The sequence below is a fragment of the Meriones unguiculatus genome, chromosome 2 (genome assembly GCF_030254825.1).
Source record: "Meriones unguiculatus strain TT.TT164.6M chromosome 2, Bangor_MerUng_6.1, whole genome shotgun sequence".
NCBI classification, from domain to species: Eukaryota; Metazoa; Chordata; class Mammalia; order Rodentia; family Muridae; genus Meriones; species Meriones unguiculatus.
In genome coordinates this window covers 76,437,771-76,460,322 of record NC_083350.1, presented here as the reverse complement: position 1 = coordinate 76,460,322, position 22,552 = coordinate 76,437,771, and the positions used below count along the sequence as shown (strand labels likewise).

Here is a 22,552-nt window from a genome sequence, read left to right as displayed (position 1 = left end):
AAAGACAAAGCAAATTATACATTAGAAGAAAACTACAGAGATTATCTATTCTTAAGGGAGTCATCACACACAGTAGAAAGTTAATTAAGAATAAAAATGTATTATATATTTGCACACAAATATCAGGAAATACTGTTTCTCTGCTAATGAAAGCAGGCTGGTAGGAAATCACAGAAAACATGAATATTTCTAAACCCAATTCTAAGCCTTGATAGTCATGTGGTATTATGTCTATAGCAATCATTTTGAAATAGTTCTTATTAGTCTGCCTTTCTGATATAGTTGCAACTTCTATTTTTGACCTTTTGTTTCTCTTTTGTCTTTCAACTATCACGAACCACAAAATTGAAATTTATGTACTAAAATTTCAACATGGTCATAGAATAAAGTTGTGCAAAGGAAACTAAAATTATAATATGTACACTTGAACCTGGAGTCTAAGGTAAAATTTTCTGGTTATCTTTTCTGATCTCAAATGAAATATCCTCTAGAAATGCACCAATGTAAAAGGGGGAAAATGACAAGGAAAACTACTTATGTTTAATAAACTGAAAAAAAAAAAAATACCTCTTCATCCAGTTCTTTCATTATCTTGTCTAGTTTTATGTTTGAAGTTCTGTGAAAACAAAAGCAATACAGATTATAAATCTATTTACTTTAATCATCCAGTGTTAACACCTACATCCTTTACTTTTTCACTTGATTTTTTTTTCTTTTTTGAGACAGGGTTTCTCTGTGTAGCCCTGGCTGTCCTGAGCTTGCTTTATAGACTAGGTTGGCCTTGAACTCCAAGAGCCACCTGCCTCTGCTTCTTGAGTGCTGGGATTAAAGGTGTGCACCACCACCACCAGGGTTCATGTGATTTTCTTAAACATTAGTATGTATGTATATGATGTCTTAGCTGTCTGGTGAAGACATGTGTTTCTATGGGGCAATAAATATACATTTTTTAAAGGCATACAAGTTATGTAAAATTAAAAGATGCCAATTATACTGAAATACAGATATAAAAATTTAAAAAGTAATAATTTAAAAAGTAAAAATTTAAAAAGCAATAATTTCAAAGTAATGATGAATATGAATGAGATGAGAGATTATGCAGCAATAGCAATACTGGAAAACACCTTGATTTCTATTGCAAAAAAAAAAAAAATCACAGCTACAGTCTATTATCTGCAGAGTGTTGCTCGGGGTGGGGGGGAAAGAAAACTCTGGGGCCAGCAAGATGCTCAGCAATTTAACAGTGCCTGCTTACATGCATCATGATCTCAGCTGGGTCCCAGTCTAACACCCTCCACACAGAGAGGTGCTACATCCCATGCCTTTGCACTCAAACACAAATACTAATAAATTTTTAAAAAGGAAACTGTTCTCCTCCTCCAAGTATAAAGACCTCAAACTGTACACTTAGATTCTTGGGAGAGGTTGAGAATTCCTCAACTGCCAGGGGGTGGTGGCAGAGGCCTTTAATCCCAACACTCAGGAGACAGACTCAGGCAGATCTGAGCTTGAGGCCAGCGTGGTCTACAAAGCAAGCCCCAGGATCGCCAGGGCTACACAGAAAAACTTTGTCTTAGTCAGAGCACCCTCAATCCCCAAAAACTAATATTCATCAACTCCTAATACAGTAATTGCTATCAAGTAAAAGCCAGTCACTCAACCTGTCATAAAAGACTAAGTGAATGACAGGAAAAGTAGCATTCAGTAAATAAGTAAATGCACTGAGAAACGTAGGCAAAATTCTGAGATCTACTCAATGTATTATCTTCATCACCATTTGTGGGTTTTTTTTTTGTTTGTTTGTTTTGTTTTGCTCTAAGCATAATGGTTCCAACATAGTGGTTCTCAACCTGTAGGTCATAACCCCTTAGGGTGGTTACTTAACAGATATCTTGCATACTGATATTTACATTATGATTCATAACAGTAGCTAAATTGCAGTTATAAAGTAGCAACAAAGTAATTTTATGGTTGAGGGGTTACAACATAAGGAAGTGTATTAAAGGGTGGCAGCATTGGAAACTACTTTTTTATACACACTGTATATGTAATGTGCCAATTCAAATGTCTCAAAATTAACCTGTTAACATCCAAAATTAACCTGTTCTATACAGCTAGCTTCAACACTAACTTGCTTTTTTCCTAGAATGACCAAGTAATTTATACCAACAGGGAATTATCCCTGACTCATCCCCCTTCCCCTTTTTAGCCTTTTAAATGTGGAGTGTTGCCAATTAATTATTAATCTGTAGATGTGCATGTTTATGGGTATATGTGTGCAGGTATGAAGCGTGGGTATATGTGAAGTTCAGAAATTGACATCCCTGATTATGCTCCACTTTTTAAAGACAGACTGGGAACCCAGACCTTGTCAATTTCACCCACTCTGGCTGGCCAGCTGGCCCAGAAGATCTGTCTCTGCACTGCCCATAGAGAACTGGGATTACAGGTAGCTGCCATGCCCACCTGGCCTATAAGCTGGTGGATGGTGGAGAACCATTTTTCACTTCTTTAATAACTTTCGGTATATTCCCACCATATTTAGGTAAATTCTAAATCCCTTAGCACATCAAAAGCAAAGTCCTTTAATATTTTGACTCTCCCTACCTTCCCCGTTCCCAGGCTCATTCCTCTTCTTAAACACCGGCTAATCAATCTCCCTTACAAAGCCTCCACATAGTATAATTCCTGGACTTGCAGCATTTTCTTCTACTCTTTTGATTTCAGTCTTCTCACTCAGCTTTTGGCTCTAGTCTTTTAAAACATCTAATAAAGTGATATAAGTATCTGTTGAAATAATACTAATTATTTTATTTTATTTTTTTTGAGGGAGCAGGCATGTAGCTTACATATGCAGCCCAGGCTAGCCTTGAACTTGTGATTTTCCTGTTCCACCTCTTCAGTGCTGGGATGACAGGAATAGGCCGCCAAGCAAGCATGTCATACTTCTAATACATTCCTGTATCATTCTATTCTCCCTGACTTACCAAATGCCACACTAATTTATAATCACACTTTACCTGATGTTTACAGTCTCCGTATGAATAGGGCTATACTTTCTGTTATTTAGTACTATACTATTGGTATGCACATTATTTGGCACAAACTACAATCTTTGTTGAATGAATGTAATTAAAATTATTTGAGTGTATGGGCTAAAAACTCTTAGTTCTCTTGCCTCAGCCTCTGGCTGAGATTCAATCTCTCATTTCCATTTCTTCAGGTTACAAATTTTCATATGATCACCTGCTTTGGCCATTCTGATTTCTTCCTCAAAGCCCTGTTATCACCAACACCACTGTTTTTAATTTTGTTTAAAGTTTTTAAATATTTTATTGTAAAATATGTGTACATGCATGCCTGTGTGCAATTTATGTAAATACTTGAGCACAGATGTCCATGGCGTTCAGGAGGTGTTGGATGCCCTGGAGCTGCAGTTACAGCTCTTTGTGAGCCATTCTGCATGGCTGCTGACAAGAGTAGTAAGCACTCTTTTAACTGTTCAGCCATCTTTTCAGCCCCTAATTTTTTTTTTAATGTAGAAACTTCTCAGTATTTATACATTTTTATCTACTCTTTTCCTTATTTCTAAACTTTATTCTTTGAAAGTCCTTCCAAATCTTGGCCTCAGTTGTTTGTTCATTGCATGAGTTTTAAAAAATTTTGTAATTACACACTTAGCTATATAATGTACCAGGAAAGGTAGGCAGGCAAAATCTTAAATTATTTCCTATGTCTCTACTGCTTTCAAGTTTTTCCAATTCTGTTTATTAAATACTGAATCTATTACAATTGTATTTCACTTATTCAATAATAGTCACTATAATTGTAACTATAAAGTCATTATTTGTAGTTAAAAAAGCACCAACATTATGCTAGGTTATTTTAAAATACCTTGATTATCCTTTCAGTCGTTTTCAACCTTTCCAATGCCATGACCCTTTAATACAGTTCCTCATGTTGTGGTGACCCCAATCATAAAATTATTTTCATTACTACCTCATAACTGTAATTTTGCTACTGTTATGAATTATAATGTAAATAAACAATATGCAAAATGGTCTTAGGCAACCCCTGTGAAAGGGTCATTTGACCCTTTAAGGAGTTGCGATCCACAAGTTGAAAACTGTTGCTCTATCCATAAACACTTTATCAATAGAATTTGATTCAATCAGGAAAAACAGAAATTATGCTCTGTAAAATTTCAGTCGAAGTATGAAAATTAGTCATTTCAGCTCAGAAGATTATTTTGAATTTCAGAAAGGTTTTTCAATTAGCTAGTTAAAACGTAATGGAGGGATACATATGACTAAGGTAACTAAATGAATTAAAACTAAACACACACTTTTTAAAAGTTATTATAGCAAATAGAGCTTAAATGGTCTGAAGAAAATGTATCTGTAACTAATGTTAAAACAAATGCTTCCTTCCTCTTCTTTTTGCAGTGCTGGGGATCAAATCCTGGGCCAGGGCCATAAATATGCTAAGTACCTACTCTACTGTAAATCTACATTCCAAGCCATTAATATTATTTTCAATTCTAGCCAAGACACGTTTTATGAATGTACATAAGTTGCAACTTTCATACCCCATCTTCCATATACCTCCAGGTGTTTACAGAGCATACATCCTAAAATATGTGCAAAGCTTCTAATATGAGAGCATCGTTGAAGGACAGTCTCACCTGCACTTCTGCTCCATTTCATCTTTTAATTGCATTTCATTATGCAGTTGTTCTTCAAGCTTGTAGATTGTTTTCTGTAAATTTTCCTGCTTTAATTAAAAAAAAAAAAACTTCATTCTGTTAATGTTCAGAGAAATTAACAATAACACCTTTTGTTAACAATTTATGGCTATTTAGAATATGATTATTTAGTTTAATCCTTTATCTTTCTGAATAATAATAATAATGGATATTTTCTCAATACAGCTGTGCATAATTCATATGTGCATCAAACATTGTATATTAGCCCCATATGTATATTTTTGTGCTTTACATACCAGTTAATAATGCACAATAATCCAAAGACACAGGCACAAAATATTACAATGTAGTGATAATAAAATTGCATATAGAATGTTCTAAAGAAAAGAAGGAGGCACTTCTAATTTTACCAAGAAAATAAATACTTTATGATAAATCTAACACATAACAAAATTAGCCTTAAGGAGAAACGGGTGGAAAGAAGGCATTTTACCAATAAAGAGGAGTCCACAAGAGAAGAAAATATTATATTGGTAATGGAAAGAAATCAAGTACAGCACAGAGGAATTAACTCATGTCAAACTTTAAGAAATAAGTAGGACCATGATCCTTTTATACACAATAAATTGAGGACTTAAAAATTTATAATTTTTGATGTAATACTGACATACTAAAATATCATTTGAGGGCTAGGAATTAGTTCATCAGGCAGTGCTTGCCAACAAGCATCCACATAAGGAGCTGGGCATGGTGGCCCATGATTGTAATCTCAGTGCTAGACAGGGATGCTTGTCTGGGAAAGGATGATGTCTGGGGTTTGCTGGTCAGCCAGCTTATCCAGTATCTAAGCTCCAGGATTAGAGCGAGACCTTGAATCAAAGAATAAGGTGGAAAACACAATGAAGATACTCAATCTGAATCTGGCCTCTGTCAACACACACACACACACACACACACACACACACACACACACACACATATTAAAAAAAAAAAAATGACCAGAGCAAAAAAAGTACTTCAATAGTTCCTTCTTCCCCTTTCTCACTTTTTCTCACATTCAAGAGGACTATCAAAAGAAAAAGAATTGTATCTGCTTTTCAAGAATAGCTGCTGGTACTTTGGAGGCTGATTCAGAAATATCAGAAGTTCAAGGTCATCATAGCTGGTTAGAAGCCAAACCAAGTAAAAAAATAAATAAATGGTATTGGGAAAAATGGCTCAGTTGATAAGACTACTGATCTAGGATGCATAAAACCCTTCTATTACCCAGTACCACATAAACTAGATATAAGTGACCAATACCTGTAATACCAACACTTGGGATTGAGGGGCAGAAAGATCAAGTTCATGTTCATCTTAGACTAGTCATGAGTTTGAGGTCTGTAAGAGCTACACAGAATGGGCTCAGTGGCTATTGAGCACTTAACTACTCTGAAAGATGACCAGAGTTCAGTTCCCAGCACCCACATCGGGCAGCTCACAAGCATCCATAGCTCCAGTTCCAGGTGATCTGATGCTCTCTTTCTGTCTTCCACAGGTACTTAACACTCACATGATATCAACATCTACCCAGGTATATACACATATGCATAAAATTTAAAATCTTGAAAAAAACGTAAAAACAGTTTTTCAAACACCTGCTATTCCTTTGCTTCTTAATTAAAAGCATATAATAAAGATGAGGATATAGCTCAGTAGTCAAGTTTATATAAGACACTGTCTTTGATCCCCAGTATCTCAAAGCACCCAAATCCCCAAACAAAAGCAAATAAAAAGCATCCTGTGAGACAAATGGTGGTAGCTCACACCTTTAGTGCCAGCACTCAGGAGGTAGAGGCAGGTGAATCTGTAAATTCAAGGTCAGGACAGCCAGGACTAACACAGAAAAACCCAATTTTGAAAACCAAAAAAAAAAAAAAAAAGATAAAGGAAAAAGAAAAGCATCCTGTGTACACTAAGTATTTTAAGAATGCTCTAAAGGCTAACAAGGTAATTATTCCTAAAAGGAAGAAAGGCAGGCTTGTTTTTCAGCCACATGCACAACAGAAACATACCAACTAGAACATACAAAGTTCCTTAATAATGTGCTTATTTATCATATATATATTACAAATTCCAAAAGGACGAACAAATTATGTTATGCTGGCAATACTGGTTATTCTCTATTTTTCCAACTCTCTTTCAATCTTAAAGATCTACCTTCTACTTTTGCCATAAAACCTACAGATTACATTACTGGATCTGTTGTGCTATGGTTAGTCTCAGACCACAAAGGAAAATAAAAAACAAACAAAAACAAGAAAGGTGGAGATATGAAGTTACTTTGAACAGCTCTTGTTCTACATTCCGTGTTCCTCCTCTATGATGCCAGGCGTTGTAAAAGCTACAGCAACATAAATTCTTCTTGCTCCCAGCAGCACAGGAGCAACAGCTTCCCACTGCTGTTAGTCCAACTGTGCTTTCTCACCCTTTAATTGTTCTGTTTGATGTTTGCAGCAGAACAGTCCCTTCATTTAACTCTTTCATTCAATGTAGGTTATATACGTAATATGGTAAACATATCCACTAAATATTATTCAGCCTTAAAAAGAAAGTCTAATATATATATTATGATATGGATGAAACAAGACTATCACCTAAAAATGTATCTAATTCCAGTTAAAGGAGGATGGCTGAATAAATTCATTGTGAGAGAAAGTAGAATAGTGGTTACCAGGCCCTGCAGAAAAGTTGATGAAATGAGTAGTTATCGTTTAATATCATTTACAGCTTGGAATGATGATTTAAAGGATAAGTGTCAATCAATAGCAATTCATAATTTATTAACTATGCCTACATGTTTTTCCATTTAATATTCAGATAAATCATATTGAAGAACAGACAATTGAAGTGTCAAAAATCTAAACTTACTAACTGCACATTTACAAACAATGTATATGCCTACTCAATAGCATGTACACAAATACATTATTTACGAATTTAAAAATAAAAACCAAGCTGACAATAAGAAATACCTACCAAGCTTTTATCCACATTGGAGCTGGTTCTGTTCTCACTGGGATTTGCTGAAGGTAAGTATCTACAGGGCAAAGTAAGGAATTTAAAAAGAAAACAGCTCTTTAACATACAGCAACTAATAGTATCATATGTCTTTTTATGTTCACTGTTACACTACTTAATTTTTAAGAAATTAAGTACAAGTTTAATTTTTTAAGAAACACATGATATGTAAACTAAATAGTTCTTAAGTAATGTTGTGATTACAATTCAGTATTTCTACCGGAAAATATATTAATATTTATACTGTATAAGATAAATTAAAAACAAAACTAGCAAAATTTTAAATATACATAAATGAAACATATTAATGATATATCAACATTAAGAAACGAAATGGTATTATTTATTACATGAAGTAGTCCAATATTTGCTGTTAAAATTCAAAGTACAATTTCAGTGAGTTTCTTCTAATTTTGCTTTTAACACCAAAGTTTTGAACTTTCAGTATTTGTTTTTTATTTTTATTTTTTAAATTCTTCACTCTTAACATCAAGGGAAAGATAAGGATTCCGGATGTTCTTAAAGCATTAGCAACACACTAAAGGCTCTCCCACTGACTTCTATCTTATATTTTAGCTTTGCTGTAAAATGGTACAAATAAAAGTGCATAAAACCAGGAAGCTCCATAGTACACCAAAACCTGCCAGGGAATCTGAACTAGGTAGATCAGTTATCTTAGGATCTTGCAGATTTACTATGCAATATAACTTGCATTATACAAAATTAGTAGTAAAAGGTTCTCTTAAGCGTGGAGAGATGGCTCAGAGTTTAAGAGCACTGGCTGTTCTTCCAAAGGTCCTAAATTCGATTTGCAGCAACTACATGGTGGCCCAAAACCATCTAAAATGAGATCTAGTGTCCTCTTCTGGTGAGCAAGCATACATGCAGGAGAATACTTTCTACATAATAAATAAATAAATAAATCTTTAAAAAAAAAATGTTCTCTTAATGAAGCACAGGAATACAAAGATATCATTTGTCCATATCTTCCCCCAACTTTGTCTTTTTGTTTCAAGGTTTCTTTGTGTTACATATATTGTTGCTTTTACATAAAATATGGACATCTGATAGCTTTTTATCAGTTTATTAGGAATGCAGCTGAATACTCAAGGTATTTTAATAATCACGCTATAGAGTTAAACTTTAGAAATAAAGAGCTCTTGGATTTCAGGGTGAACATTTCACAAGTTTTGTATCTCATACAAGTATATTCAAACAGAGTTTTTAGATTACAGTAAGTTAATGAATATTTTATTGATTGTTTTTATCTTTTTAAGACAGGGTCTTGCTCTTTGTATAGTCAACACTATGGTACAGAATAAAATATAGTGCATGTTCAATGAGGAAATGTATTGATCCTAGACTGGCCTTTCGGCTTATGGACACTTTTGTCTCAGCCCTCCATGTGTCAATTACAGATGTGTTCCACCATACCCAACAGTTGATTCTTTATGAAGAACAGCTACAGCTTCACCTTTTCATGTTATAAGCAATTACTTTTTAGAAAACACTACATTTCTGCATGCATGGTCTGCACATACATACAATCAGGCATATAAAATAAAATAATAAAAAGAAATACCTACATTAGACAATAAGACTACAATACTTAAGAATATATTTTATTTTTGAGAAACTTAAAAATAAATGTTATACTATAGGTACTATTGTATGTTACAGTTCATGGGAATTCTCATTAAATATTTTTCCTGGGGGGGGGAAATCAATTTTTCAAGAACTAAAAATATTGCTTTCAGTAGCATTAATACAGTGATGAAATGCTAGGTAAATGTATTATGTTGTTCCAAAATTTTTAAGTCATAATTCCTTAAAAAGAAAAAAAAAAACTAGTTATAACTGCTTTATTGAAATATATTTAGTGCAGCCATAGGCCTTGGCCATTTGAAGTTTATAACCCAGCATTCTTTCATTCAGTTACAGAGTTGTATAAAAATTGTTTTCAATGATTCTGGAACATCTTCCGCACCACAGGAGTAAATGGTCACTGTCCTTTCTCCCAGGCCTATTTTCTCCCTCTCCCTCTTGGGCCTAGTTAGTCATGAGCGTGCTTTCTGTTTCAATGAAGTTTTCTTTTTTTTTTTCCTTTACGTATTAAAACATTTGGTTTTTTTTTGTAAATTACAGTTTATTCATTTTGTATTCCCACTGTAGCCTCTTCCCTCATCCCCTCCCAACCCCACCCTCCCTGAGCTATAATTCTTTAAATCAAAATAGTAATTGAAATATAAGGGCTAACAGAATTATTTTATCTGTTGTTTACACTTGAAGATATGCTATATAACTCAACACAGATTTTCCTGAAAAACTATATTCTAAACATGAGATTGAGGAAAAAAACCAAATATGAAATACTAGAAATAAATATTGGTACAATAAAAAGATGTATACCATCAAATTACTTTAAAACAGTATTTAATATGGTGACTATAAAAGAATTGTCACTTACCCCTAAAACACTGCTTGGTGTACTTACCTACGATTGCTGTAATATGTAAATCCTACAAAAGGTAGCTGATTGCCAACAAAAGCTTTAGGAATAGGAAATGTTTCTTCATCTCCTTTGTCTTCTTCTAAGTCATCAAAATTACTAGTATCGATGTCACTACTTAAATCAGGTACCACTGGTGCTACAGCTAAAAGACAGAAATTCAAATTTAGCACACAAGTAAATGGCAAAAATCTACAGCAGCTAAAGCCCAGCAGTCCAAGGCTAGTTAGACTGGGCAACAAGACAGACCTCATCTAAAGAAAGCCAACAGAATTCCATATAAAAATTGATGGTTTCTTGCTTCTAAGTAGCCTGTGAATCACAATATAAAATGCATTAAATTTTACAATTCTAAGATTTCCTAGAATTCCAAAATTGCAAAATGATTATATACTTGCAGTTACTAAATTATGCTTCAAGGTTAAGTTGAATGCTACAAGCAAAATTAAGATTTGCTACAAAATATAACATAGTTTAAAATATTCAAAAGCATTTGGGAATGCATACATTAATTTCCAGAACCTACAACTTAAAAAAGCATATTCTTAAAAAAAAAAAGTTTCAATTTAAGTTGTTAATCTGCTATATAGAAAACTAAAAATCAAAGTTATTTTTTAATAAAGACAAGGAAGGGAATCATACATGATGGTTAAACGGCTTCTTTCTATCTAAAAATATAAAAACTTAGTGACAATGTTTAAATATTCATAATACAAGAGAAAATACCATATGAAATTAATGTTACTAATATCTTCTGGAGCTTAAATATGACACAAAAAGGCATATTAAAAACTAATTGTAAAGCCACAGCGATGGCGCATGCACTAGGGAAGAAGAGGCAGGTGGAGTTCTATGAGTTTGAGGCCAGCCTGGTCTACAGAATTCCAGGACAGCCAGGGCTACATAGAGCTATCCTGTCTGGAAAAACAAAACAAAACAACAACAACAACAACAAAAAACCCAATTAAATAGCAAAGTCTTTGGTGTAAAGACAGAGCAGTCAAAAAAAAAAAATACTGGGTCACTACCTTAGATATAATTAATTATCTTACTTTCCTTTAGAGAAAAAAGATGAATATAAAAAACCCAACTGAGCTTGTTTCATGGACTTTCTTATATAAAGGAGCTATTTTTCGTTTGAATTACTGGGATCCAGGCAAAAAAATTTCAATCAGGTCCAATCTTAGCTGTAACATTAACCCAACAAACAGTAGCAACAAAGGGAAAAGGAACCCTTTCTACTTGTATGGTCAAAAGAACTGCCTGACTAAATAATGCCATCCTTCCAGTAACAGCAACTGGTTTATAAAATGAGGAGTAAATAAAAGGTCGCTGTTCTTTGGCAAGTAAATTATGGTCTCAGCAAAATCAGTCTTTCTTTCTTTTCTTCCCTCACTCCTTTGGGAATTCCCTTTCTTTGCAGATGGAGTCTCACTGTTTTGTTTTTTTAGGCCACCTTGGCTGGTCTCAAGAGATCTGCCTGCCTCTGCCTCCTGAGTGCTTAGAAATAAAACTGCACCACCATGCCTGGCAAATACTTCTTAAAACACTAGTTTTCAATCTGAATTTTTCGCCCACTGATAGAACATTTGACAATGTCTGTATGTACCTGCGGCTATCATGAATGGGGAGAGAAATGCTATTCCTGTCCAAGTCCCTGAATACTGTGAAATAGCTTATAGTGGCACACAGTATTACAATGGTCAAGGGCTAAAACATCATACAGATTTAGATCTGAATCTCTGCATTTCACTGGCTCACAGCGTGCTTGCAGTATGGTAAGGTTTTTCAGGGGAGAGAGTGTTTCCATTTCTTTAGTCTCCTATCTTAATATCACAGCCCTGTCATTTCTTCAACTCTATTTCAAGCAAACATAAAAGTAATTTTATAATCTAAATATTTTATGCTTTTAAATAAAAGATGTTATTCAGGAGACTTGGAGAATGTACTGCACACCCAAGAAAAACAGGCTGGCCAGGAGACTAGTTGTCAGGACGACTTTAAAACATTCAAGGAGTAAAACTAAATTAGTTGTAAAGGAAAGCAATTTTACCAGAGAAAAATGGAAATTCAAAAATATTAAAAGTAATAACAACTGGAATTGTAGAGCTGCTCAGCCATTAAGAGCACTAGCTGCTTTTTGGGAGCCTGTTTGACTACCAGCACCCACATGGCAGTGCACAACTAATAACTGAAATTCCAGGGAATTTGTCTCTTAAGGCACCAGGTATAAACACGTTGCACATACACACACATAAGCAAACATCCAGATGATAGAAATAAGGAAATCTTAAAAAAATTTATAATCACTGTAACTTAGGTCAGTAAGTTCAGTTCCGAAGAAAGCATTCTTGGTATTTTAGGAGTGGGCTGCAAAGAAGGGTGAGAAGAGGGAAGGAGAAAAAAATGCCATAGAAAATGCTACAGCTTTTAGCTTTTCAATAATCACAAAGCAGATTAAGTTCAGGGGAAAAAAACCAAACCAAACAAACAAAAAAACTAGAGCAATGTTCCTAAGTATGCGAAATCTAAGACTATAAAAACTGTAAGGGTAGGCACGCAGCTCAACAGGAGAGTGCGTGCATGGAAAACGCAATCCTAGGCTTGATCCTCAGGGTTACCACACAAACAACAGCAACAAAAACCCTCTACAAAACAGACAGTAATGCAGCTCTTTAAATATAACTGACAATACTAATAAAATAACAAAAGACAGCAATCATCTTTTAAGTATAGACAGTCATTTGACTTAAAGATATAAAGGTAAAAAGGTAAAAAGTTTTATTAAGGATATCTAGGGTTTTAACAAAGTGACAGGGAAATCTGGACCCCAATTTCCATTTAACTATGAGCTGTACAAGGGAAAACTTGGTTTGATACTTTTGTTCTTCCAATGCCTGGAATAAAATCATGCTTGGCCTGAAACAGGGATTCAAATATTTTTCCTCTTCTACTTACTATCAACTTTTCAAGCCAAAAAAGAAATATAACCATCCTATTTTTTAGAGTGGTTTATTATGTGGCTATTGTACTGCTATCTGTGGTACATTTTCTGACTCTAAAAAATAACTCAACACAATTCAAAAGATACTTTTCTTCAATCTCCATATATAGATTTTTAAATTTTTATTTTTTAGCCTTCCTAAACTTTACTAAAAGCATATATGAATAAAGGAACAAAGCTTTTCAATATAACTCTGCCTCATTTCCTGCTCATTGCTCTCTAGCAAAAATCTACTTTGCGGCCTAAGGACAATAAAGGCCTCACAGTTATCAGTAGAGCAGATTTTTTCCCTGGATGTTAAAGAGTTTTCCTAAGGTCACATTGCTGCCATAGCTTCTCTAATAGGCCTGTAAGTACACAATGATACTTCTTGCTCTCGTACAATCTGTATTGACCTCTGGAGTAATTTATTTTTCCTTCCTCTTGGGTGATTTTATAGTGTAGGACAATATGTGCTATATTTTAAGTAATACAACTGTTTCTTTTAGTAACCTCGGATAACTAGAATCCACCACTAAAATTAGTAAATCTACACCATCCTCTTATTCAAAATTAATTTAAAAATACCACCATCAAGTAAGAACTACTACGTACTGCCTCAATGAACTGCAGAGTCCTACTATTCCTAACACTACTCAGGAGAGCTCATTCCATCACTGCTCACGGCTGGTGGCACAGCAACATTAGCCTTCTTCTGATAAATAAAAGGGGGAAAACCCTCTGAAATCTCAGTATGGAAAACAATGAATGCTTAGTCTTCCAAATCTGGGTCATCTTTGGTGTTATTATATAATTAGGTGGAAAAATGTATTATAATATATAAATACAATTTTAGTACAACTGTGTTATGTAATGTTTTCTTCAGATCAGCTTATAATTTTAACTTTGTTTTATAAAAAATAAGGAAATGTTCTACAATGATTAAATAAATTCTAGCATACTATATATTTCACAACTGCAATTTGCAAAGCTCTAATGAAATCAAGTATACCACAAGTTCCAATGTCTACATAAACAAATCTGAGTTATACTCTGGACTTAGCTGTAACACAGCTACCTGACAACTTGAGTTTATAAAACTTGTTGTTACAGAAGAGAAAACATTTTTATTCCATTTGTTCCTACTTACTGCTTTCTTTCATATAGAAATGACTAAGCCTAAAAGAACAACTCAAAAATGCTCAAGTACCAACTATGACCAACTCCATTTCTAGCTGTAAGCTATGTGCAAGAGACATAAGAGGGCAGCGCCACACAGTTCTTCAGCAGTATCAAATTCTTTTTAACTAGGTTTAGACAATTTCTACCCAGCACTGTGAACTTATTTCCATCGACTGGACCAGATACTTTCAACTTACCACAACTACTTCCAAACACTCATGATTGGGAAAAAATAACTTACTATCTCGGAGTGTTTCCCAAGCCCATTGATCATTTTTGAAGAAGAGATGACGTTTGATTTCCTCTACACCATTTCTGCCCAATCTCACTTCTCTAAATAGAGAGAGAAAGAGAAAAGTAATTAATCATTTAAAATCTTATTATAACTTACCATAGGTTTCTTTGTGACAGAACTCCAAACCTGAGATCTGTCACCTTAAAAAAAATCTGTTATCAGCAAAATTTTCAGAAAATGAAGAGCAGGTTGACATTAACAATCTTTTGTTTGTTTTTGTGACAGGGCTTCTCTGTGTGGCTTTGGCTGTCCTGGACTCACTTTGTAGACCAGGCTGATGTTGAACTCACAGAGATTGGCCTGTCTCTGCTTCCCAGTGTGCTGAGATTAAAGGTGTGTGCCACCATGCCCGGATAAGAAAAAGGTTTTAAAAAGAAAAATATATACAGGGGGGATACAAAGTGAATAAACTGTAATTAATAAAAATATAAAAAAAGAAAAATATATAAAAGCACAGACTTGTTCCTATTTTCTATTCTTAATGAAAATCCAGATGAACAGTTACGTAAGTTAAACTGAATGACTTTTCTTGACTGTTTCTAGAAGTTTGCAGTAAAGTTATAAACTTTTGTATAAACAACTTTAATTCATTTCAAATTCTACCAAAGATTCCAGAAATACATTCAAAATTTTAATTTCTTTATTTTAAAAAAATCTTCAGCATCTTTAATAAATTAAAACCTGATAATGACAAAGTAGGGCATGGGGAGAATTACTCTATCTTAATAGTATGTGTAGAGGCCTTGCAAGCCCAAGGCCAGCTAGAGTATGGCTGAGACTATAGAGCAGTAACATAACACTTAATCCTGAGTGTACAATGCCCTGGGCATAGTCTGCAGCAAAACAGTGACTCAACTTAAAATGAACAAAACCAAAATCTGCAACTATCACTAGCCCTTTTGGAAACACTGTGAACTGAAACCTGCCTCCAACTGAAGTGAAAAGAAGAGCTCAGCACCACATGTCCCCAGCAGAGCTTAACTGGAATGCCATCAAGTCCAAGTGTTTCAAAAGTCAAAAACACTTTGTTAGCCATTTCCGCTGGCTCTTTCTCTGGCACACAGTACTTACCTCACTGTAATTACCACTGCATAATATTTGTCTAGTTTCTAAGAAAACTATGAGGTTACTGAGGCAGAGGCCATGTAACTTGCTGATTTCTATAAGGCTAGCAGCAAACACACAGCACAAGACAGCTCCCTACATTAAAATGTAAAAATCTAAAGGTTGTGCCTTTCAGGCTCTAAAGTACAGACTGAAGATAAATTAATTTTAATTAACGTAAACCGCAAATTGAAATATATTTAAGTACTAGGCTTCTGTTACCACTTACGTTAGCAATATACAATCAACATTGAATGTAATTTTAAAAAGTCATTTGAGCTGGAGAGATGGCTTAAAGGTTAAGAGCACTGGCTGTTCTTCTAAAGATCCTGAGTTCAATTCCCAGCAACCACATGGTAGCTCACAACAGTCTATAATGAGATCTGGTGCCCTCTTCTGGCATGCAGGCACATGTGAAAGCAGAATACTGTATAAATAAAAAGTTTATTTTTAATTTTTTAAAAAATGTTATGTCTACGAGTGCTCTATCTGCATATACACCTGCATGCCGGAAGAGAGTATTATAGATGGTTGTGAGCTGCCATGTGGTTGCTAGGAATTGAACTCAGGACCTCTAAAAGCGCAGTCAGTGCCCTTAACCACTGGGCCATCTCTCCAGTCCAATAAACAGCTTTTTTTGGGGTGGGGTGGTGCAATAAATAGAATAAAATCCAGGTTCTTGTGCAAGTACAACACTGAACTAAAAATCCCACTTTCCCAGTCCCTTAAGACCTCGATTCTATTCCAAGCAGCACAAACATAAGTATCACAGTGAACTACAAAAATGCATTGAATGTCCTTCTCTTTTGTTTCAAAAACAATACAGTTTATAAGCACTTGTTGCAACTGGAAAACACAACAGCCATAACTATGTCTAGAAGAAAGGCACTCCTGAGCACTTGGGAGGCAGAGGCAGCAGGTTTCTGAGTTCAAGGCCCGTCTGGTTTACAAAGTGATCTCCTAGACGGCCAGGGCTGTGTGGGAAGAAAGAAAGAAAAGAATATAAGATTGAATAATTATCAGTCTGATAACTGATCACGTTAAAATACAACAAAAGAAAAAGACTATCTGGCCATCAGCTGCCTGCTTATGTGCACTACGCTGACAGCCAGAAGAGATCTCAGAATGCCCTAACCTTGTAACAGGCTTCATTATAATAAATAATCTTCAAAAAGACACCAGCTTTTATATTCTAAAGTTCACACACAAGAGGTCAAGTATGAACTTTAAAAACTGAAAAGCAAAATGAGAATGCCTTACAATTTAAAGAAGTGTATATAAGCTGATGAGATGTCTGTGCATGCCTGACAACCTGGATTTAAGAGGAGACAAGGGCACAAGCAAACAATAATAACAAAAGGAAACTCAGTGTCAAAATTATTTACCTGTCAGTAAGGAAGGCACAAATGAGATTTTTTGCCTCTTTTGATATGTCATTATCATCAGGAAAAGTAAGTGAATTTTTATGGTTCATAATTTTACTATAAGTCCCAACCAAAGAATCTGCATAAAAGGGCGTATCACCTGAAAAAAATTGACAGGAAAATTATCAACAGAAATACATTTACATCATATTTAAAGACATTTAAAATCATATTAAAAAATAATCAGTTACCTGTTTAAAAAAAAAGGCCAATAAATATTTGTTAAACTAAATGCATACAATTAATACAGAAAAGTTAACATATCAAAGTTAGCTTATAAACAGCTTTTAAAACAGACAAAGCAGGTTAGAAATCTTGTTTATTTCCTATAAATTAATACTGTTTAATATAATAAGTAATATATGAGAGAAAGCCAAGTGGTGATTTGGGGATAAAAATAGGAGATGCTTAAACAAAACAAAACAGGAATTGGAGAGATGCCTCAGCAGTTAAGAACACTTGTTGCTCTTCTATAGAACTGAAGTTCTACTCCCCACTTTCTTCTGGACTGTGCAAACGCTAGGCATGCACATGGTACACAAACATGCAGACAAAATAGCCATACACATAAAATAATCTTAAACATACACACATACATACATCCCAACTAAAAAAGCCCTCCTTTACTCACCTACAAGCATTTCATATAAAAATACCCCAACCGACCACCAGTCACACTCTCGTCCATAATAGCCATCCCCGCCTTGGGATTTTAATACTTCAGGTGAAATATAATCAGGTGTTCCAACTGCTGTATCACATCGTACCATACCTTCCTAAAAGGAGCAGCAAGCCTGAATTAGAATTAAATAATTTTCAATGGTTTTCTTAATATAACCCAAAGAAGAACTGGGTTATTTAATATCATATAAAAATTGTATATTCACAATTACTAAGAAATAGTCTAGATATCCATCATTAGACAAACAGAAACAATGCAGTACATAAAAAATGAGACCTTATCCAGCTATATTAAAAAAATGAAATCACAGCCTTTTCAGGGAAATGAATGATCTAGGTCATGTGAAGCAAAGTCAGATTGACAAAGACAAACGCATATTTTCTTTCACATGCTGAATCTAGGTTTAAGTTTCTATGTGTGTGTATACACACACACACACACACACACACAACTGTGTGCAACATCAAGGCAGAAAAGAGACCCTGAGAAGATGGCAAAGGGAAAAAGAGCGATAATGAAATACATGTGACATGAGAACAAAAGGGGGGCTATTCAGGGAAGAGGGAGAAAAGGGGGCACAGGGTGTTGCAGGCGAGTAAGAACAAAGAGTAGCGAATGGAAAAGCACAGTGAAACTCACTCCTGTACGCTAACAAAAAATAATTTTAAACTATAAACTTGAAAAGCAACCAAAGTATCTAAATCAGATACACATATAACATAATATATAAATATCAGTAAGTACACAAACTCATGGTTTTGTTTTATTTTGTAGCACTCGCTGGATTCTACCATTTCTTACTCTAACTGCCAACATAATGACTACATATTAATTGCAGAGATCAAATCAAGGTGAATAGACTGAGAGGATTACGTAACAGCATTTTACAGCATATAAATACTTATTTCATTATTTTTTAACCAAAATATCTGACCAATTTAACTATACTAGGAACTGTGATGAAAAGAAGCAAAAGCTAACTGTACAGATATGAAATGGAGCTGTATGCAAGGCAAAGGGCTTGATGGTGTTAACACAAAGCAACTATTAGATCCACATTTTAATGTTCCTTCCAAAATGATTTACTTTTACCTACTTTATTAATGCAACAGAGTAAATGTTGACACAATAGTTCTCATGTAATGTTTGCTTTTAATCAACATCTTTCAAAGTAACTACAAATAACTACTTCTAACTACTCTGTTATAAAATTAAACTAATAAATCTTTATGGCCAAAGAAAAAAGGCAGCATATTTTCTCTTTCAGCTGTGCGTATTTTGTTGCTGTTGTTGTTATACAAATAGTGAATGAGCTGGGCCCTGCAGCGCACTCCCAAGTGCTGGGATTAAAGGTGTGTGCTACTGCCACCTGGCTGGTGAGTGAATTCTTTACAGCATTTTCTAGAGAAATACTATCTTGAATTAGAAAACAAAATTAGAATTTTAAAATTAACCTTATTCATCTTCATACAAGTACCAAAATCTGCTAACTTCAAATGTCCAGACTTATCCAGCAACATGTTATCAGGCTTCACATCTCTGAGGAAGAGAAAACAAACAACAGAGTATTGCTCAAACAAATCAGACACTGATGAAGGCTAGGAAGCAGTTACTTCACATCAAGCACCCTAACCTACATGAGGCCACACTCAATCTGCAGAGCTCCTTCCCTACAAGTGCATCAGAACATTCCTTTACATACTCCTTTTTTTAGGGCACAGTTTCATTTTTATTTATTTATTTTGTTTTTTTAAGACTGGGTTTCTCTGTGTAGTCCTGGCTGTCCTGAACTCATTCTATAGACCAGGCTTGTTTCAAACTCTTCCTCTGTCTCCCAAGTGCTAGGGTTAAAGGCATGCACCACTACCACCCAGCTACGGCTTAATGGTAATAAAATCAGTAACTTCAGAGACAAAGCACAAAAATACATTATTATCTAGACATAAAAGTCAGACAAACCATTATAATAAGAGAGTATATGAATGAACTCATAGAAGCTAATTCATTTTCATTTGGGATCCCAGATATGCAGAACAGCAGCTGCAAGTAAGACCCAAGAGGTGTTTTCAGAACAAATTAATTACAATGAACATATTCTTAATTATTCACTACTTCAATAAATTGTATTTAAAACAATTAAATCCCAGCCTCAACCCTCTCAGGAGCTACCAGTAGTTAATGTCTGCCTGGGGAAAGAAAGACACTTTCTTCAGTGGTGTTGCCACTGGTAAGTGCTTATGTTCCTGAAAATAATCCCTTAACCTGCAAGCAACCTCAGTTAAAGCCACAGGGGTGTAAAAAGATAATATAGTACAAGGGAGATTGGTTGGATACAGGAAGATCAGTAGTAGGAGGAGGAGGACATGAATGGGTAATGGGTGGTGAATATGATCAAAATACATAATAAAAAGGTATGAAACATAACACATCTATTATGTATAATATAATGTATATGTAATAAAAATGCTTATCATGTAACTTTTGGAAATCTCTTTATAATTTTTACTTTTTAATATGTAATATAAAAGCTATAAAATTAGACTAAGATTATTAAAGAATATATTTACAAGCCAGGCATGGTAACACATGACTGTAATCATGGCACTCTAGGAGGCTGAGGTAGGTAGATCTTTGTGAGTTCAAGGCCAGTCTTGTCTACAAAGTGAGTCCAGGACAACCAAGGCTACACAGAGAAACCCTGTCTCAAACAAACCAACAAATGGAATATATTTACAACAAGAATAAACTAAATGCATTAGAATTCTACAATGCTATCTGTGCGACAGGGGAGAAAATCAGGTAGGTTGGGAGAAGGAAATATTAATCAAGTAATGTTTAAATTCCCTTTCACTACTCCTTTCAAAAAACAAGTAACTGAAAGCATTGCTATCTTTACCTATGAATAAAACCCATGGAATGGATTGCATCCAATGCGAGAACTACTTCTGCAGTATAGAATCTTGCCCATTTTTCAGGCACATCATAGTTGCTCATCAGGTTTACAAGGTCTCCACCAGGCATGTACTCCATCACCATGTAAAGATACCGGTCATCTTGGAATGCATAAAAAAGCTACAAATTAAAAAAACAAAACATTAGAACAACTTTTGCAATATTTTCTTTTCCTATAAAACCTGACAAATATACTAATGTAAGATGCAGGGAAGTAAATGGTTGACTTGTAGGATTAGCTGTAAGTACAAGCTAATTCTCAGAGCAAGCATAGGACCACAAGAACACTTATACACACCAAAGAGCTATAAACTGAATATCGCAAAGAGGCAACTAGAATCATTTTCTCTTCATAGCCCTCTATACTACCTCTAATTTTTTATACTGAAGTTTTTTTTTTTTTCCTAATAGTTTCAAAAGGGAACACACATATTTCTTAGGCAAAGAAGTACTGTACTTCTGGTTTTTAACATGCATATAAGAAATTTACTGCTGACTTTACAATGAACATCAGAGCTTGGAAGTCTGACAAACTACATCTCACTCACCCCCCTTCTCCTTTCAGTTGCCCTCTTCCTCCCACATCTCCCTCCCCTATTCTTAGAATAGGGAGGACCCTCTACCCAGACACCCCAGTTCATCTAGTCATATGAGGACTGAGTTCAGTTCATCTTCTTCCCCTGTGGCCTGCTAGGGCAGTCCCATCAGGGGGAAATCATCAAAAAGCAGGCCACATAGTCCATGTCAGAGATACCTACCACTCCCCTAACTAGCGGGCCCACATGAAGCCTAAGCTGCCCATTGGCTAATTATAAGTAGAGGACCTAGGTCCAGACCATGCATTGTCCTTGGTTAGTGCTTCAGACTCCACAGGACCCTCTGGACCCTCGATGATTGGCTCTGATGGTCAAATAAAGCAATATTTTAAGTAAACACAAGTTTAGAACAAAACTAAAAGCAAACCCCAGGGAAAACAACACCAGATGTACACAAGCCTTATAAGCCATAAGATGTCTTAACACCTTCATGTTTTTTTTACATGTTTAGTTATAGGCTTATCTTAAATGATTTTCACTTATTTGCCTGTTTATGTTCTCTCTCTCTCTCTGTATGTGTGTGTGCTGATGGTGAGGTCAGAGCATGACTCTGGGTGTCATTTTCTATCACTCTGTCTTAGGACACTGAGATGGTTTTCCATTGAACTGGAAACTTGCTGTTCACCTAGCCTGGACAGTCAATACGTTGTTAGGATCTGCCCGTTTCTGTCCCCCAGTGCTGGGATTATAGGCACATGCAGCTATATTCAAGCTTTTTCTCCCCCTTAAATTTTACTGTATGTGTATGGATCTTGCCTGCAATTAGCTTGTGCACAAAGTGCATGCCTAGTGTCTATGGAGGCCAGAAAAGAGCAACAGATCCCTTGGAACTAACATTACAGATGTTTGTGAGCTACCATGTGGATGCTTGAAATTAAACCTGGGTCCAATGGTGCCAGTACATGGGTACTGGGGATTTGAACTTAGGTCTTCATGCTCACAAGAACAAATGCTTTTACCCACTGAGCAGTCTCTGCAGTCCCACTTATATTAATTTAAAAACTAAACAGAGACAAATAGCTCAGTTGGTAAAGTACTTGCCTTTACAAATACAGGAACC

The 22,552-nt window shown here is 35.1% G+C and overlaps 1 protein-coding gene across 3 annotated transcripts in view; it reads right to left on the bottom strand.

Annotated features, from left to right (window-relative positions):
* Rock1 (Rho associated coiled-coil containing protein kinase 1) overlaps positions 1–22,552 on the bottom strand; it is a 102,221-nt gene that overhangs the window by 40,919 nt on the left and 38,750 nt on the right. For 2 of the 3 annotated variants that reach the window (XR_009589896.1, XM_021661565.2), the window contains exons 5-13: positions 20,841–21,016; positions 19,399–19,483; positions 17,894–18,038; positions 17,224–17,362; positions 14,681–14,772; positions 10,260–10,419; positions 7,724–7,784; positions 4,685–4,773; positions 568–616 (exon numbers count right to left, since the gene is read on the bottom strand). Coding sequence is in view for 2 of the 3 variants with exons in the window: in XM_021661565.2 (XP_021517240.2) it covers positions 568–616; positions 4,685–4,773; positions 7,724–7,784; positions 10,260–10,419; positions 14,681–14,772; positions 17,224–17,362; positions 17,894–18,038; positions 19,399–19,483; positions 20,841–21,016 (996 nt within the window). In the remaining variant the exon portion in view is untranslated. The remainder of the gene's footprint in view (positions 1–567; positions 617–4,684; positions 4,774–7,723; positions 7,785–10,259; positions 10,420–14,680; positions 14,773–17,223; positions 17,363–17,893; positions 18,039–19,398; positions 19,484–20,840; positions 21,017–22,552) is intronic. The other variant, XM_060377682.1, reaches the window with a different exon arrangement.